The 19,017-nt window shown below is 35.0% G+C and overlaps 1 protein-coding gene across 3 annotated transcripts in view; it reads right to left on the minus strand.

The window, feature by feature from the left end:
• TTLL7 (tubulin tyrosine ligase like 7) overlaps positions 1-16,524 on the minus strand; it is a 69,729-nt gene extending 53,205 nt beyond the window's left edge. Inside the window, exons 1-5 of one of the 3 annotated variants that reach the window (XM_085303486.1) lie at positions 4,609-4,730; positions 3,079-3,206; positions 2,483-2,641; positions 2,176-2,307; positions 417-538 (exon numbers count right to left, since the gene is read on the minus strand). In XM_085303486.1, coding sequence (XP_085159612.1) covers positions 417-538; positions 2,176-2,307; positions 2,483-2,507 — 279 coding nt within the window. In that variant the 5' untranslated portion in view covers positions 2,508-2,641; positions 3,079-3,206; positions 4,609-4,730. Of the gene's footprint in view, positions 1-416; positions 539-2,175; positions 2,308-2,482; positions 2,642-3,078; positions 3,207-4,608; positions 4,731-8,495; positions 8,517-16,204 lie in introns of those variants that run through there. The other 2 variants (XM_085303487.1, XM_085303488.1) reach the window with 2 other exon arrangements.
• Positions 16,525-19,017: the final 2,493 nt, after the last annotated feature.

Genomic DNA, 19,017 nt, shown 5'->3' on the forward strand with positions numbered 1-19,017 from the left:
AAAGTTATTTAGGAACAAAGAATGCTGTCAAAAAGTAATGATAAAAAAGGAATTATTTATTCACAAAGACTAGGGAGAGAGGCTTTGCTTAACTCACTGCTTAAAAGTTTACGAGCAGCTTATAAAATGATATTTTGCATCTTCTTTCAAACTCTGAGCATTCACAACACCCAACTAGCAGACAAAAGCATAAGAGAACAGCCTCAAATATTTAAACACCGGATTCCAAATAGTATGAACAAATAACTCTGGAAAAGAAAATAGGATTTAAAAACATGTAGTTGGCTTTGTTGCAGTCCGGTTGTTTTTGCTTTGTTTTGTGCTTTCTTTCCACACAGATGTAACTGACCAAGACTGACATATGTTTCAGCATGAAACAGTTTACTGACTATTCAGAATGCTATCTCCCACTCTACCTGGTAGTTCCGAAGCTCAGCAATCTTTTCTTGTTGCACAGCACAATCACTCCAAATAAGATTTGCTGTTTCATCCTCATCAGCTGTTTTCACAAATCCCATTTCTCGTATTACTACACGTACTACAAAGAAATTATATAGTTTAGAAATATTCCAAATATTTAAAAGATATTTAATTATTATTTTTTTTAAAAAAAWTGAATATATTTTGAACATTTTCAATATTCAAGCCTTTGCCAGAAAATAGCATTAGTAAAARAGTTGTTATTCTTGTAGTATTTCCATCGGCTTATTGCAGATCTGTCACTATAGGACCTTTTACTGAGGCTRGAAGCACAGAGCAACCACTTACATGAACTGTAAAGAGAATCTAGGCATTCCACAATGATTTAGTCAAAGTCCAYTTGCACCTCAATGGCTTTACAATTTAATCTTAGCTATCATAGATGTTAATTTTAAAAATGTGGTGAATATAAGTTTCACTACAGACAGGAAACAAGGCAGCTTCTCAAGTTAAGGTACRGTAGTTGCAAGAGCAAGTGCACGCATTATGTGAACATCAAAAAGAGAAGAATCGGAAAAAGAAATAGAAAAGTTTGGAARAAGTTGAGGCACTGCTCAAGGAGAAAAGACTTTTCTGAAGAACTCACAAAACTAGTATTTATTYTTCTACCTTAAACTATCCCCTCTGCTATTTGCATAGTGAATTTGTTTGATACCTTTCCGCAGAGAGGCCGTATCTCTGGCTTTTCACATATTCCCCACCTGGTAAAGTCAGTAARGTCCATTTCAGTATACTATGTTTAGAGTTTGAAAATTTGTCACTACTTCTGGTTCAAAACTTGAGCCAGAGAGAAATCCTAGAACTGCTTCCCATCTAATCAATCCATACAGAACAGATGCCATTGCAAGTCTCACAAATAATTCTTAGCTCTGACTTCTCTGAAAAAATCCTTGAACCATTTCCAGAGTTGGAAGGAGGAGATAAGGCTGAAGGAAGTGTTATTCTTCAGGCATGAATAAGTGTTCCAGTGAGAAGGAAAAGCATTAACACTGAGACAGTTGGCGGTGGCTTTTTTCGTTGTTGTTGGTTTATCAGAACAAACTCATCATGCAAATTACAGGCTGAATAGAAACATAGAAACATATATTCAGTGTCATTGTGTACTGTTAAACAAGAGTCAGCAATGATCCCACCTCCCAAATTCTCTTCCCATATTCCACCAAAAGCTTGAATTATAATGTTGTTCCAACAAGCCTGCTATTTAAAACGCTGAAGCCAAATTATATTATTCTAGTTTTGTATGCTTCTTATTCTACAACAGAAAGACAAACTACAAATTTAGTGTGATAGTAGCCCTAAGCATCAACATAAAAACACAAGTAGATTTTATCAAGAAAAATCTCTATAAGGGATCCCTATAGTTAACATTTAACTTAAATTTTTCATCTTCTAAATCTTTAGGTATATTCCTCAACACATATGCAACCCTTAAGACTTTTTTTTTTAAGCTTCTTTGATTCAGTTTTTGCATTTCAAGGCCCTTTCTTGAGTAACAAATGGATAGTAATAGATGCACAGTGTGCAAAACTATCAACTAAATGTTACAAAAAAGAACAAAGGCTTCTTAGAAAAGAAAATCCTTTGGAAATGACTCACTGTCAGCTTGTTGCAGAATCCATTAATTCAYCCCATTAATTAGTAATTCATTCACGTCAATGGCTATTATGATAAAAACCAAAATATGTAGTTTCCTACCAATTTCATATTTTGTGCCCGCAACATTTGCGGTGATGACTCCATTCTTCTTCTTCTTTCTGACTTTTCTTTTAATTGTGCTTTGRTAAGGTTGTTCTGAACTCAAAGTCAGACGACTGGTTCCATGGTTATCTTTGAAATATAATGTTGTAACAATCAACATGATTATTCCTCAAATAATGTATACTAATGAACAAAAAGCACCACAATACAAAGCAACATCTGAGCTAATCTGTTAAAAACATTTAGAGGTACAAGTATACTCAAATAATTAATAGGATATATTAAAAATACATAACTCTCATACCTCCCTCATTAGGCAAGGATGGCATTATAATCTAGGAAGGTACGGAAGCAGAGTCCAAATTCCGTTCCAAGTTCTCAGAAAACGATGGGGCTATCGAAGCCAAATTATTTAAAGGTCTAGTCATACCATTTTAATCTCTGGTTGTAGCAAATATTAATTCTGAAATAGACAAATATCAGCATTAAAAATAAGAGAGAGACTGTTACAGAGAGATTATGAAGAAATTTAAACAGCAGAAAAGCAAACATGAAACTATTTTTATTAGCAAATTAAAAGTCATGCTTCTTTTAAAGGATTAATCAAGTTATTGAAAATATGAAACTTTGTTACAATTCAATCGTGTTGTTTCCAGGAAAAATCACTTTGCAGTACGCATTTTCAGAATAAGAATATATTATCTCACTTTCTTATTTTAATTTGCATKTGGGAGATTTGGAGATGAAAAGATCTAACATTGAATTAGATCACTGTCTCAAACTTTCTCCAAAAATCTCATTGAATTTATGGTAACTTTAAATCATAAATAAAAATTTAAAATCATACATGCATGCATACTATACATTCTAAGGTATCAAAAGGGAAACAATTGAAATTACCTTAATGATCATTTTTTCACTTTTTCATTTTTGGAGGGTTTTTTAATTGATTTTCCAATAATCACTTCATGACACCACTGACATAATTTCAAAGATGTATTAGGCTGTCAAGTATCTAGAATTGTCAGCTTTTAAAGCAAGTATTCACATAAAATGTTATTTTTCATGCCCATATTACTGGTACAAAATTCCAACTTTTTTTTCCTGTATAGAAATATAATGAAGATGCRAAATCCCACATGCTAAAATGTTTTTAAAATCCCACTTAACCTYGTAAGAACAACTGGCTAAAAGATTAAAGAAACCCTCAGGAATAAAACACTGTTCTAAATATAACACTAGATTGGATTCAGACATGCAGCATTCTGTTATTAACAAGCTTGCAGGGARAAAAAAAAAAAAAAAAGGTAATTTTTGGTAGGCTGCCTCAAACTAACCTAGGATTTTTCTTATGAAACTTATATGCGGTATAAGTCACTTAGATTTTAAAATGCTTTGACTTCTTTTCTGTTATTGTAAGTGTGGCTAAAGTTCTTTACATCAGCTTTAAGTTAGTTTACATTATTGTTCATGGTGTTTACAAAAATTATTTTAAAAACTTATACAGCACGTTTTTTTTTTTTTTTTTTTTTTTGCTGTAGTTGTCTTCAGTCTACAATAAGCATGATGACAAAATACAGAGTTCTAAAGTTGAATTAGCATGTGGATTTTAAATCCTGGATATCAAATATACAAATATACCATTAAATTACTGTAAAAACTACAATAAAGTACATTTAAACAATATAAAGCCTCTGATTTGTCATTTCAGTTTTTAGTCATATGTAAGACAGTTCTTTCCTCAAAGTAAATTGCATGTGATAGCATGACCTCTGRTCTAAAATCAGCTTGTCACAAGATTGAACAAGATGCAAATTAGCAAAATTACCAAAACACTAGTTGTAAATCGTGTGTGCATATATATGTGAGTGCTTGTGAGAGAGAAAAAATTACAGTATATTTTACTCATATTCTGGACAAGGTCATACTTTTCCTTAAGTCAAATAAGGCAAAAGGATAAAAATAACAGATTGTGATTCTTTTATGACTGTAGTTAATGTACAAATTCTGCTTTGAACTAAAACAAAGCAACTCTCCTCACATCCACTCAACGGAGTAACACAAATACACACTGAAACACAATCCCGTGTATTTATTTAGGGAGTAATAGGAGATTTTTTCTATACATAGATACATTTGACACAATAATAGTAACTCTCACCTTCACCTATTTAACCTATTTACAACATTTTGCTGTATCAGAACTCCCAGAGAATATCCCCCAAACCAAACTAAAACTGGGCRATCATTCTGAAGTTTGAATTCTCTGGATGTCACCCTTTGAGAAGGTGGCCTGAAAATCCTACTGTCCTCTGCACTACTAAAATTAGACACAAAGATATGAAAGTAAAGCATTCACCCTCCTAAAAAAAAGCACTATTAAGGAAAAGCAATACTGGACACARTGTCTCAGTGAACAGTGCATCTTACCTGTTTCTCAAGCTAAGAGTATCACCCACATATAAGACATGTTTAGCTTCTGGAAATAATACTTAAATACTTCTGTTGGCCAATTAAGGATTCGTATGCACATATCCAAATTCCTAGCAGTTGTTCTTTAGCTGTGCTGGCTAAAAGCTTTTAACCAATSTGGAAAAATGTCAGTGAGATTAATGCTTCCTTATGAGAAATGACAGTCTTTACTAATACATCATGATTTACATGCTACAAAATGGTAGTAAAACCAAGCAGCTCAGAGCTTTCATTCAGCTTGTAGAAAAATATCTGCCAGAAATTAGTCAATGCATTGTATTTTCAAGTTGGATCACACACCTCAAAACCACACTATGCTGCTGACTTGCAGTTTTTCCTCAACATGTAAAATGTCCATGACTTTGGATCAGTTAATGATCCTTCAGACAGGCAGACTATCAGCAGTAAAGATAATATATTACGATATTTGGATGGACTAGAGAGCYATGGAAATGCATGGGAAGATTTTACCAATGAAGATGTTTCATAGGATCAGTCCTTGCAGTAAATCTGCAACTGTTTCTCAGCCTAGAGTTTAGGTCAGCAGTTCTCTAACTGGGAGAGCAGATCCCCTGCGGGAGATAGGAGTGCATCTCTGCGGAGGGTAAAAGACGAACTCTTGCAGGGGTGCAGAGGGAGATGCAGCTGGAAGGAGATGGCTGCATACAGACAGGGCACCGCGACACCACAGTGCAGTTCTATAAACCCTGGCAGCCATCAGCCTCCGTGTGTATTTCCTCTTTTCAACTTCTCTGCAGCAGGAATCATCTCAGATTATTACCTCTGTTACCTGTGCTTGGCTACAACAGCATCGAGACTACTCCCTCTAGTAATCTACTCGGTAGACCTGTTTTTAAGGGAAGGCTTCAAATAGCACAGATGAAAATACTGTATTTCCAAACTGGGAGCGACAGAGCTTGCTTAACCTTGGCAAATCTGCTATCAGGAATYTCTGAACACACAGAGTCAAAAAATGATTGTGATTTTTACTGTATACCATTTCCCTCCTGAAATCAGGATACACACAATTTAGTTCAGGTTTGTTGCTCATCTGTATTGAATCAAGGACAGTAGAAAGAAAATGGTTAATCTATAAATGAAGAGATGTTTATGAAGGAGAAAAGAGTGTGTCTATTTAGACTAACACAGTTTTATACAAATAAGCTCTTTGAGTAGAAGTGTTCTAGGGAGAATGAAAGACGAGATGTTATCATACAGTCACCTGGCAAAAGCGAGAGCGCACCAGCAGGAGAGTTACACTGGACACAATGCCTCTTTTCACGCAGAAGAAAAAAAAATACAGGTAGGGTAGTCTTCCTGGAGAGGGAACATCGTTGTACACAGACAGGTACAGAGGTAGATGCTTGTGTCCATCTAAAGGAATAAGCTGAGCAAGGTACAGCAAAAGCARCCGGGCAAAAGTAGTACCAAAGCGTGCTGGAGGCTGCAAGGGCATCTGAGTTAAAGGCAGGGGATGGTGGCAAGAACAGCTGGATCTGATGTTAAGAAGAAATTTTCACCTATTGGTGCATATTTTGTACAATTCATGCTAAAAAGGAAACACTGAAGAGACACTCCTTCAAAACAGAAAATAGATCTTCGAAAAAAAAATTAAATAAAGCAATTTATGATTTTGAACCAGTTCTTTGTCAACTATCTTACCAGTTCTAAGAAGTTCTGCTTAGAGCTGTTGCTACTTCTTGTTGCCACAGGAGACCTAAGTACACCTTTGTAGCACTACTCTGCCCGTCAGCTAATTATTACTTGCATCAGGTTGTGGCCTGTTATGACAGGTCACTTGTCCCAGTCATTAAACAATACAAAATACATATTCCCTCACATCCAGACTTCCCCAGAAAATAAGAACCAAACATAAATCAAAGGCAGTATTGCAATAAATTGTTACAATATCCACCWGCAGAGCCCAGAAACGTTCCACAGATAGCATGCTTATTCAGGTTCAATTTTTATTTCCCCTAGAGAAGCTAGTACCATGTATTGGAAGCACTTGAAGTGCAAGGTGATAATGAGGACTGGTATTACTGTCAGCCTTTCAGTGGCTACCTAATAAGCTGTATCGTCCATTCAGGCAAAAAAGACTGGGCACCTCTGCTATACTCTCTTCCACTTAGTCAACATCATTTCTGTGTGGTAAAGAAGTTACTGCGTAACCATGCAGGTACACTTTCTGCTTTCAGGTTTTTTGGGTCTAATATAATCTGCTACCTCTGCACATGCTAGTGTGTGGTTTTCTAATTTTATTAGTTTATGGCAGTCTGGAAGAGCCATTGCAAAACATACTATGTAAGATTTTCACACAGATAGTTTTCCAAAGGAAAAAAAAAATAGTCATTTCTCCTGTTTAAATGTAGGAAAATGTTGCATCCAAAATGTCAATAAAATTTTTAACTGAATTCTACTTAGGAACTCAATGACTTAGAGGAGTAAAGAAAATCATTTGTGCTAAGCAGCTAGATCAGCTCTTGATCAAAATAATTCAATAATAAGTTCAAAGAATAGTAAGTTCAAAATAATACAAAACTCTAACAAAGTAGGAGATCTCAGTCCAGTTTCCACTTTTCTTTTACTGTTCATAAAGGAAGAGTTATGGTATTTGGAGGAGCATCGAAGTATGCAAATTGTCTGTCAGTAAAAATACTGGAATTCGTAGAATTTACATTTTTGCTCTCCCCATTTTGCTGTCACTGATATATTATTCTATGGTCTTCTAAAGTAAAAAAAAGTGGTCATGATCATAGAGAAAGAAGCTTCTATGCTAAGACACCAATTTCTAAACATATCCTATACACAAAACTATGATAAAAAATTATAACATTGTAGTAAAAAATACCATTTTTTGCTATCACAAAAATAAAGTGCATCATGAAGTTCTAAAACCACTTGAAAAAAATTCTCTGGTCTAAATTATATGAAAATATTTTTACACAAATCACCCTTCCATTTCTTTCTTACTTTATTCTATATTGCTTGCAACTGACTTCTGCCTTTCATGATCCTTCACTATTAAGTCCTTATGCAGTGTGGAGCTGAAATTATTATTTTTATCTCTAAATAGAAACATACGTGCCATCAAGCCCTTCCTCTGCTACAAGGGTAAGCATCCCAGTAAAAGCATCAAAATAGAGAGGGTAGTCAAATTAAAACTTAAAATAAAACAATGCAACTTGTGAATATATTCCAAAGAATCAGGCCAATGAGATTCTTCAACAAAAGATGAATCAAACCATTAACTACAGAACTACAACTATGCACTCTAACAAAAAGAGACTAGTTCGCATATGTATACTTAAAATAGATTTAGAAAATTAATAATGATTAGATATATAATAATATACCTATAATATAGATATATTATTATATATATATAATATTATTATATTATATATAATAATATATTATATATATTATTATATATATTATATATATAATAATATTATATAATATTATTATATTATAGATATAATAATATATCTATAATATAATAATAATTTAGAATAATTAATAATTAATAAAATTATCCTTTACCAAAACACTCCAAGGTCTAAAGCAGAGATAATACTCTATCAATCAAGGTCATGTTTTTAATGTGAACCCTTTCTTTTTAGCTATCATTTGACAATACAGTACAGTGTGAAAAACTACACAGGCTATACATATATTGAAAACGACTTCAGAGTYGTGGCACATATGACAATATCTCTGAAAGACTATTAGCTTTTAAATTTCTTTCTATTTTAGACTGTTTCCATATCTACAGTGAAATTGGATTGTCAGTTGTATTTGAATTACCAGGATTCCTTGCATACAGACAAGTAATCACTCACCAACAGTGGAATATTTTAGTATAGATATTCAAGCTAGCAGACTGCTTTCATCCAAGTCCATTAGCGTAATTTACTCAGTCTGTCAAAGTGTCTGTAAATGCTCAGTAGCTAGGAAGGAATCCACACAGCTCCTGACATAAGAAGCTTTCACTCTGAAATGGAGACAGACTTTAGATATAGTTATATAACTTGGCACATGACCATAAGGATGAAGGGCAACAGCACAGTGCTGCACCCCCAGCCTACAATTAGTTGGAAAATTTCACAGAAATATCAAAAAGCAACAAAGTGAAAATAGTCTTCAGAGCACAGACCCAGCAAAACATCTTTTTTTTTTTTACGGTCTGACCTAAATAATAAATTTTGTGCTTCCTTTAGATCTCAGGGGACAAGGTCCAGGATCCACTCTAGTAGTTTGCTATTTATTACAGAGATACCATATTTTCAACCAACAAGTAAGCACTAATCAGAACTTCTCAAAGTAATAAATAATAGTGATACATCTGAAATACATACAAAGTCTGTTCTTTGCCTATTTAATTCTTGAGATAAAGAAAAATTCCCCCAATTAAGAAAAAAATCTAACTTATTTTTAAAGATGCCACGTGAGATCTTGCTCAATTACACAAAACTATAATCTACTCTTGAACTGGAATTGAACTATAAAATGCAGATTCAAAATGAGATTATTACATTAACAAATGATAATAGAGAAAAATTTTTACTACTATCATCAAATAGCAAGGCAACAATTTGCAGGTACTGAACTACAGAATTAAAAGCATCATATCCTTTCATGATTTTAGTATGTGTCTCAACAAAACGTATGCTGAACTTAAAGGTTCCTACTACATCCTAGCATAGCTGAGCAGTTTGGTTTTAACATGCTAAAAGAACAACTCAGTGGGAAATTCTCATTCCTACATAGAATTCTGCATGCAAAAAGCAATTCTCATTTTGAGGCTCAACGTGTCATCAAAATGATAAATTCGTTTTTAAAAGGCTATCTGTCAAATAGCTTAAAATGAATAAACATTAGAGCTTGGTTCAAAACATTTTGAAGTTGAAGGAAATCTATTAACTTCAGCAGCATTTGTTTTCAATAAATGAAATGAGATGTTTATTCAGCAGCTCTTTCAGATAAAGTTAATGTACAGTTTTCAGATGTTTGAGTTGCTAAATAGACAGCTATAAGCTATACAAGAATAAAAACGGCATGACAACTTAAATTTTTTTGAATGACATGCAGTACTGTAAGACAATTCTCTCAATCTGATCCCTCTCAAATATTTTATCAAAGTGGTCAGCACTTTCAAAGTTCTACAAAATTTGTTTAAACTACTAAGCATTATAAGTATGGCGAGAGCACTCTACCTCTGAATCCATGTGTCACTGYTACATGAACAGGAGCATAACCTTACAACTGCCATTTCACTTTTGAGATCAGATTCATCAAGGGCTCTAAAATCAGTCTTAGCTTTTTTGCAGCATAGCTGGTATAACAAATATAACAGCACAGCACCTATTTCGTAATACTGAAAGCATAAGTTATACTGGATAGTCGAGGGTAGGCTAGACCCTTCCAGCCTACTTTCAAAATATTATATAAAACAGAGTTTGTGTCACAGTTACAAAATTATCTTTTGCTAGAGAAATAAAGATGCATTATCTTTAGAGAGAAGGTTACTTTCTACTGCCAGTTACATCATTCAGTTACCCATGTCACTACATTTGGTTATTACATCAGTTAGACATGTCTATGTAGAACACCCAGACATGTACAGTGTGAGTTTCATGAAAGACTTGCCTTTGRTATTGCCCAACTTTGCACCTAATAGTTCTGCATTAGGTTTCTACACTTGTTTAATATTTCATAGATATTTTGTGACTCTAAGTATAGATCCTTGATCGGAAAAATAGGAAATTTATTAGAAACTCTGACATGGCTGAAATCTCACAAGGTAGAGTTTCACACAAAATATTTGTTCCTTACTCACAATTTAAAGATCACAATTGGGCATAAAAGCATTTTGTTTCATCTTTTCAGTGCTGCAGTGGAGGAACGTTGCTTCTTTTTGCTCTCCTGTTCATTTTCCAAAAGGGATCTTCCAACTCTTATCCAAATTTAAATTAATTTCAAAGCTTTCAAAGTTGAGGANAAAAAAAAAAAAAAAAAAAAAAAAAAAAAAAAAAGGACCACCAAGACCTCCAAAGTGTGTTTCGTAGCAGAGTACACAATGTGACTGTTAGTTTGTTCTCACCCTTCCAAAAGCCTTGAGGAAAGTGATAACATATTTCAGGCTGTTAGCAAAATTAGTATAGAGCTTCATATTTATATTCTGAATATTGAAAGGAGAAGGTCAATWAAAAAAAAAATCAAGCTAGAACTAGAACTGCAATAAAAAGGTCAATGTTTGTACCTACTTCTTGTTCAGTAAGATACAGGAAACACACTTTCACTTGCCTTATCAGTTAGTGTATGATGATAACAAATCAATAATTTATAAGGAAAATGCAAGGAATTTTTGATAAACACCAACTTCACTTAGCATTCATTGGCAAAATAGCTCAAATATACCAAAGAGCAACCATGTTTTTACAGTGTAAAATCTGAATTTCAGAAAATATAGCTCTGCATCATTTGCTACTAAAAAATAACACCTTTCATAATCACTTTCTTGAACTCTGTCAGCACAAAGCATGGACAACGCATAGTTGTCATACTACTGCTCACCACTTCAGTAAGTGTTGGTAACACTAAAAAACTGCTAGCAGGTTAGGATTTTCCTAACTTTGAAATAGAGCATTTTACTAAATCTAAAACAGTGTTCCTTAGCCCATGGTCACAATAAGGTCCACTGAATACTGCTGAATGAAATAACATCTCTATTGTAACTACCTACTTGGTAATATCACCAACTCTTCTACCTCTGTTTAGAATAGTATCAGAGTGCTGTAAGCATTTTCAGCAATTCATATCCTAGACTAGAGCACATTGGCCACATCTGGTCTGCAAAGGACAGCTGACTGACACCTACCCTACCACTCTACATGAAATGTTCCCTTTAAAGGACATTAGGGAACATAAGTATAAGAAACTGTCAACTATTGGACTGCCAACCATTAAGGGCTAATGCTCTTTGTGGCTAATGAAAGAAACAGAACTCTGTAATAATAATGTGCAAAAATAATTGTAATACTTGAGTAACAGTAACATTAACATCAGGCATTGAAAATGTGTTTTTGATGGGGGAAAGGGTAGAGAGAGTTAGAAGAGGAACAGAGCCATGGCACTTGTGCAAACATCTCTGTTTGGCTTTTATTTTTGCAGTGCACCCCACCTGCTCTTCACTATAGCATGCCAAAATAGACCAATCTGTATTACTAGGTGCTTTTGATTATGTCCAACACACACTAATCATCACTGAAATTAACTATTTCTTACTGTTTCTATCCTTCTCAATAGATTAATTTCTCTAGCAACAGCATTACATAAGCATCTACAAGGTAAGATATCTTAACATTTTACATGAATCAGAATATTTGTCTTTACATAGTGTAATAGGAAAAAAAAAACACTAAACCCTTTAATGATACTGCTACAATTGCAATGACTCCTTATATTATAAATTGCCCCTGTGGGGAGATGTATTAATGATTGTGAATAAAGAATGTCATTAGAAGGCTCCCCTTCAAGCATGTAACTCTCCCTTCCTTGCTTTAACTTGATGGCATTAGCTCCATGTGAGAATGGCTTCAAGTTCCAAGCAACACAAATATGGTTAATGCCAGTTCTACAGACATTCACGTGTTGTAAGAACCACACCCCAACCACATTATCTCTCCCCCTACATCTGGTATTTTCCTGGCCTACACTTAACAGATCTACTTCAGCATTTCTRAATACAGACTGCAACCATCAAAAACCGCTCGCAACCATCAAACACTGCTCACAAAGACTCTAGCAGGGAATTACATCATCCAAATTCACATGCTGCCACAGTAGAATGTGTTCTAGTTTAGCAGAAAGGATGGTACAGCAGCCTGAAATCTATACTGACTGACATTAGCCTCCAGTTTCAGCACCTGATTTGAAAATGCTAAGCAAAACTCAGAACGTGGATAAGCTACCAGGTGCGCTCATGAGAAACATCCAAAGTTCTCTTGGCAGCAGAAGTACAAAGAAAAGGTGCTCTGTCGTCATCACTGAATTGTTTTATYGTATTATACTGACACTTTCTTTTATTATAATGATCTGCTCAGCCCCACTGGCAATATCTGCACATTTTTATAGSGTTGCTTACTGGCCTCCAGTATTTTGATTACCCTGCCAAATAATTCTACTCTGTAAAGAATAAATGATAGCTAAAAAAATCTTTCAGTTGGCCTACTCTATCACTAAGGCCACTGCAACCACTCTYCATAGTTTACCTGATAAAGCTGCCCAGAAACATGACATCCGAGCAAAAGCAAGTTTTTCTCCCCAAAGTTTAATATTTCTGACTTAATGGGACCACTAATTTTGAAAACAGTTCTGCAAATAAAAACAGCAGAAAAATCAACAATTTCAGAAGAATGCAATTCCAGAGAAGCCTCTCTAGATGGAATTGACCCAATTTATAAAAACTCCTTTTAAAGGCTGAATTACTTCCAATTCCCCTGCGTCATGCTATTTTTATCCATTGTAGGGGATCTAAATAGAGTCCTATCCTAATGAAAGAGTAATGAGATGTGATTCCAGTATCCTGTTATAGGAATATTTTGTGCATGTGTCACCCATACAGAGAAATACAGCATGTATTTCCTGCCAGTCAAAAAGCCTAGAAATACACTGTGCCTTAAATATTGACCATAAACTAAATAGTGGAATATCTAAAGCAAGAAAGAAAAAGGAAGTACATTAGASTCTGCAAACACTAGTTTTACTTTTTGCTAAGAACAAAGCAGCATGTGAATATTCTACCAAAAAGTATTTCCAGATGATACTCAGAAGATCAGAGTAACATACCTCTTGAATCAAAACAGCATTACTGCTGCAACCCTGTAGTACTGAACAGTTCTATTTAGTGACTAATCATATGCTGTCTCTGAGCTACAGAATATACTGACAATGACATTGGAGGTTTTACTGTAGTTTAAAAYAACGGAAAAAAATCTGAGGCGATAACTGACCTAAGCATGCCTATTTCCCTTCAAGTCTTTAATCACAGCCGTAGCACAGTTCCATGTTTGGAAAAATATCAGAGCCAGTGCTGTCCTCATCCATCCCATGATCAGCTCCCCAAAAGAAAGACTTAAAAGCAATTGGCTCTGGAGTGTTTGTTTTCCCTGTTTAAAAAGTCTTTGTRAGTTCATCTAGAACCAGACTTCAGAAGTGCACTGAAATACAAATCCTCAGCCAGAAGGGGTATTTATTCCTCTTTATTGAGAAATAAAGAGAAATTTGATTTCTCTTTATTTTAAGATGTATGATGCAAGATACATTCTTCGGGTAATCTTTTAAGAGACATTCTTAACAAAACTGAAGAGCATGAACTTACCCAAGCAAATACATACTGGCTGAAAAGTTACTCACTTTTTAATATTAAAGAGAATTACATTCATTTATTATGTTATAATAAACTCTCATAAAATAAAACATTGCTGAGAAATAGTCCACACACTTCTGTATTCATCATATTATTTGAGGCTGAAAATTACAGTGTATATCCTTTTGTGTTTCTCACTCTCAAACATACTACACCTTTCATTTTACAGAATAATTTTGGTTGCCAGTGAGCAAATCCTTTATTCATTTACTTGATGATGAGAGATAGGAAAAAAGAACGTTTAGCTATAAATGCTCCAAACCCAGACAAATGCTCTTCTAAATACAAATGTATGGAACAGTTCAACACACCTATTAACCAGAAGAATAAATCTTTCAGTAAGTGCTTAATACAAAGTATTAATACATATGAGAGGGAAGGAGAGGAGCTGTGAAAATCCAGACAAAACAAATGGAGAAGAAACTCGGATTCACAGTTGGCTATTGGCCCAGGACTTGACTACTATTTCACAAATATGAAACTCCTTCCCAATTTTTCTTCTGGCAATCAAAGGAGCATAAAAACAAGAACTTTTGGAAAACCTCTGGAAAATTTCCACAGTTCCATCTTTTGGAAGGAATAGATACATACACAAAGTACAGAAATGGTCTCAAGTTTGCAGTGTAAATGAGATCATAGGATCTCCTCCAAAGCCCACTGAAGTAAATGTAGACATATCTATTGACTTTTGAGTACTTTAAATAATAGAGTGTAAGTTCCAGAATAGCCCTGGAGATGGCACAATTCAGGAAYATAATTAAAACATGCACTAATAAAGCCAATCCATGTTTCATCCAGGTCAAAACTATACTCCATTTAAATCAAATCTTTGGCACAGTAGCAATTACAGCTAAAAACAGAGTTGCATCTGAATCTCTCTCCCCTTTTGACCAAGACTATAAGTATCAAGCATTGCTTTTAGGTCTACCGACAGTGCCTCATGTTCCATAGTTCAAATAGGATTCCCTCCTCATTCAGAAACAGGGATTACTGTGCAGGCAATATACAGCTACTCAGAACAATGAAATGTCTTATGCTGCTGTGCAGAAGCATCCTTTGACCAGCTAGTCCATCAAGTTTGACCACATTCATACAGATGTTCCTGAATCCAGTTTCTTTATCAAACAGAAAKATAAACTATGAACTCAACAACATATGAGAAAGAGCATAAAAACTGAGAAAAAGGGAGCAAGAACACTGGAAAAAGAACTCACTCCAAAATGTATGTGGTATACACAAATTAAGTCAAATTAAAGTTAATATATTTCAGTTAACAGGCTACAAWAGAGAGCAACAGCAAAAAATAAAGCTTTGGTAGATGCATGCAGCACTATGATCTACCAATTTCCTCATAAAAACTACTGGTAAGAGTGCAAAATATTTATYTATCATGGATTTGACTGACAAGTTTACGCACTGCAAAATAAACATTCATACCAGGACCATTCACTGATATGAAAAAGGGTTTAAAATAACTCTGTTGTAGAACTAGCTGAATGAAATCACTTACCTGTAAGCGTTGTACTGCTGAAACTACCTGGAGAGTCACCTCTGAAAACAAATTTTTCTATCCTTAGCATTTTTTACATCTCTTTCTTACCCTTTCTAAATATTTTATTTTTGTATTTTGAGTGAAAATGGAAATACATGATAWATGCAATAAAAAAACAACATTTTCCCACTTTACGTAGAGTATGGCAAGAACAGTGGGAAGAAAGTCAGTGGGATTTAGTCATAACAATAAGCTAAAGTGAAATGAAATCTAAAAAGAGAAAATGACCCAGTGATTGCAAAGGAGTTACACCAAAGAGATGAGGTATTATAACCAGAACAACGATTTCTTCAAATGTAGAATTAAGAGGTCAAGACCACAATAACGTAAAATTGTAGCAGAGAACTAAGGTACATAAAATGAATATGGAAGATAGAGTTCATGCACTGATACGAAAAACTGGATTATGATTCTCTTCTGGCTTTGGACAGATGGGATTAGTTTTTTGAAATCAAACCTGGTTGGCTTGATTGAGGCAATCAATGAGGCAAAAAATGAAACCATGGAATGCAATTTTTAACCCAAACATGAAATGAACTTCAGTAAAGCAATGGAAAGAGAAATGTTACCTCATTTCCTGAAATAATCCTTTCTGGACAGATGACATTGCAAGTGCATTTATTCCTCAAATATAAAGACATAATGGTAGAATCATCTGAATAAATGAAGATTCCTACAGTGCAGCAGATTATATCTGAGCTGCCTTCACCATCAGCCTCTATACTGTCAGTGTAGACAGTTGTAGATATCTGGACTGTAGACGTATAAGTATTGATGAGATGAATACCATCCAAGTTGTTCATCATGAAAATCTTGCTCTATTTGAAATAAACAACAATTAAGGCATCTAGAGGGGCCATAACTGGACAGACAGAACTTCCAAAACRACAAAGTGGTAAACTCAAGGACTTGAGTTTCCTCCTATAATTTCCCATCATTTAAATGCAACCAACAGTGATACTGTTTCCTGTGGGGGCATGGAATTGACAGCAAAATCTAGACAGAGYAAATGCTGGAAAGAAAAAAAATACTTTAGGAATGACTTTACTTGACATCAGATACAACTGGCCTTCTCTTTCTAGATCAATCTTTTTTTTTCCCTTCCCCTCCACTGAGGGCCAAAGTGCTTATCTAATGTTGATGAATCTACAAATCCTTTCAATCATATTTTGATTGGTAGTAATTAATGTGTTTCCAGTTTTTTCCAGCTGACTAGATCAACACATACTCCCCAAAAAAATGAATATAACTTTCAATTTTTCCTCAGTTGTTTAGTCAAGTACTTTAGTGCAGAACTCCTTCTTGGGTAAAGTGCTCTACATTCTGTTCAAAGCTTGATGCTTTGTACAAATACAATGTATTTTTAGTAACAGTCAAACACACACATCATCATCTTCTGTGTTCCATAAGATATAAACTCTTTTTGCAGCCCACTAATTGTGAAGCTAACTGCAGCTACGTAAATTACTTTAAAGTTTTCAGTGTAGTTTAGGGCTTYGTTCAAGCCTTGTCTTTGCTTACTGCTTTTGCTCTTCACAGATTTGCGTGGTGCTAATATGAACCAACCTCCATCTCCCTTTCCACACATCTCTGATGAATATTCTCCATTTGGTAAGATCACTGCTACTCAGCTTTCCAGTTCTGCCTTTTGAGCAGTCTTTTGTCCTTGGGAATGCTCCCAATGACCTCAGACTTTACAAGCTCTTACTGGAAGTTGGCAGGGAACCCAGCCTCCAGGGATCTTGYACACCAAGATTCCTTACTTTTCCTCTGTCTTTAAAAACGTCTCCTGCTCATTTCAGGGAGGAACTATTCCCTTAATGAGGAGGAGCCGGGAGCCTAGCGCAACAACAAGGACAGCTCATGGTACCCAAGCAAGGCCAGCATGGCCAACCCAGGGATGGTAGCCTAGCTTAACCAAGAGTCCAAATTGTTAGGCAAGTTGGTGGTGATGAATCAGGTCCAAGGTCAAACCAAGAAGGCAATTCACATGTCAGGATCAGGTCCAGCAACAGTAACCAGGGTCACACACAGCCCAGTGACCACCAGGCAGGTCCACAGAGACAAGACAGGACTGAGGTCAAGCTGGGAAGTCAGTCTGTGGATCAGGGTCCAGATCAAGGGGTCCACAGACATGGCTATGACTGAGCTGGAGACCAGTACTCCTACACTGTACTTCTCCACATCTCTCTCTGCAGTCTCTAATTTTTCTTCTATTTCTTCATTTGCAGGATATTGCCCTAAAGCAGCATCCACAAGAGTCATGACTCTAGCAAAGACCTTGCAACAATACAAAATTGTATGGATTTCTCTCTCTTCATGCAATAACACTTTGTTTTACTTACTGAACATATCTTATACAGCAGAAACATTCTTTTCAGTGTGTGCTTCCAGTTTTAAAATAGTACAATATGAACCAAAATAAGTGACATTCTTACATCACTCTTTTTCACTGTACACGGAGAAAAATATTATTCAAATTAATGCCTAATTGTTAAAGCTTGCCAGTATTTTTATAGTCAAAGACTTCAGATTTATATGAAGACAGAAAGTTAAAATAGTATTATATCCCAAAGAAAAAAAAAAGTAGGAAATAAAGTGTTATAAAAAGGTTTGGAATTTTTTTTCCTGGGTGGAGAAATTACACACTTTTCAGGTCTCTTCCACTAATAATTCTTATCGTGTTTTAGAACTGCCTCCCCACAACACACACACAAGATGTATTGTTTTTAGCTTTCCTTAATGTAACAAATTCACAGAAAATTCACATTCAGTGAGTATTAAATACATTACAATCACCCACAAAATTAAGGAAAATGCCAAAAGATAGCTCTACTGCATATTTTTCAAGAAAAGTCCATTGTGAGCAAGTATATAGCAGAAATTTCCCCATCAAGTCTCATAACCCTCTGCCCCATCAATCCACCTCTTTTTTGTGTTTACAATCAGTATCCAGATCTTTGTCTCTTCATCTGCACAAATTGCATATGAAGCATCTGATTTCATTTTCTTATGCTATACTCCAATGCTTTCTCTGCACCCTATAGGAATATTACTGTGCTGGTTTTCAAGGGCTAAAAATAAAACAAACACATGTCAACCCAAGGACAAAGCTGGAAGGAAACACGCTTTAATGTAACCAAAGAAGAATATATTTAGCATTTTGCCACTAAGCGAGGATGAAAATAAACTTGTCAACACATAGCTGCATCTAACTGTGGAGCACACCTCTCCTCTCAATTCTTTCTGTGACATTTACTGATATCAAAGATGGATTTAACTTTTCTTTCTTCTCAAAAGTGACAGTCAGTATCTCCTTCAGCTGACCAGAAGTGCCTTTTGAACTGCAAAGTAAAATGCTTCCATTCTTTCAGGCAGTTTT

Source organism: Rhea americana, unplaced genomic scaffold (genome assembly GCF_003343005.1).
Source record: "Rhea americana isolate MKP2758 unplaced genomic scaffold, rheAme1 scaffold_2, whole genome shotgun sequence".
NCBI lineage: Eukaryota > Metazoa > Chordata > Aves > Rheiformes > Rheidae > Rhea > Rhea americana.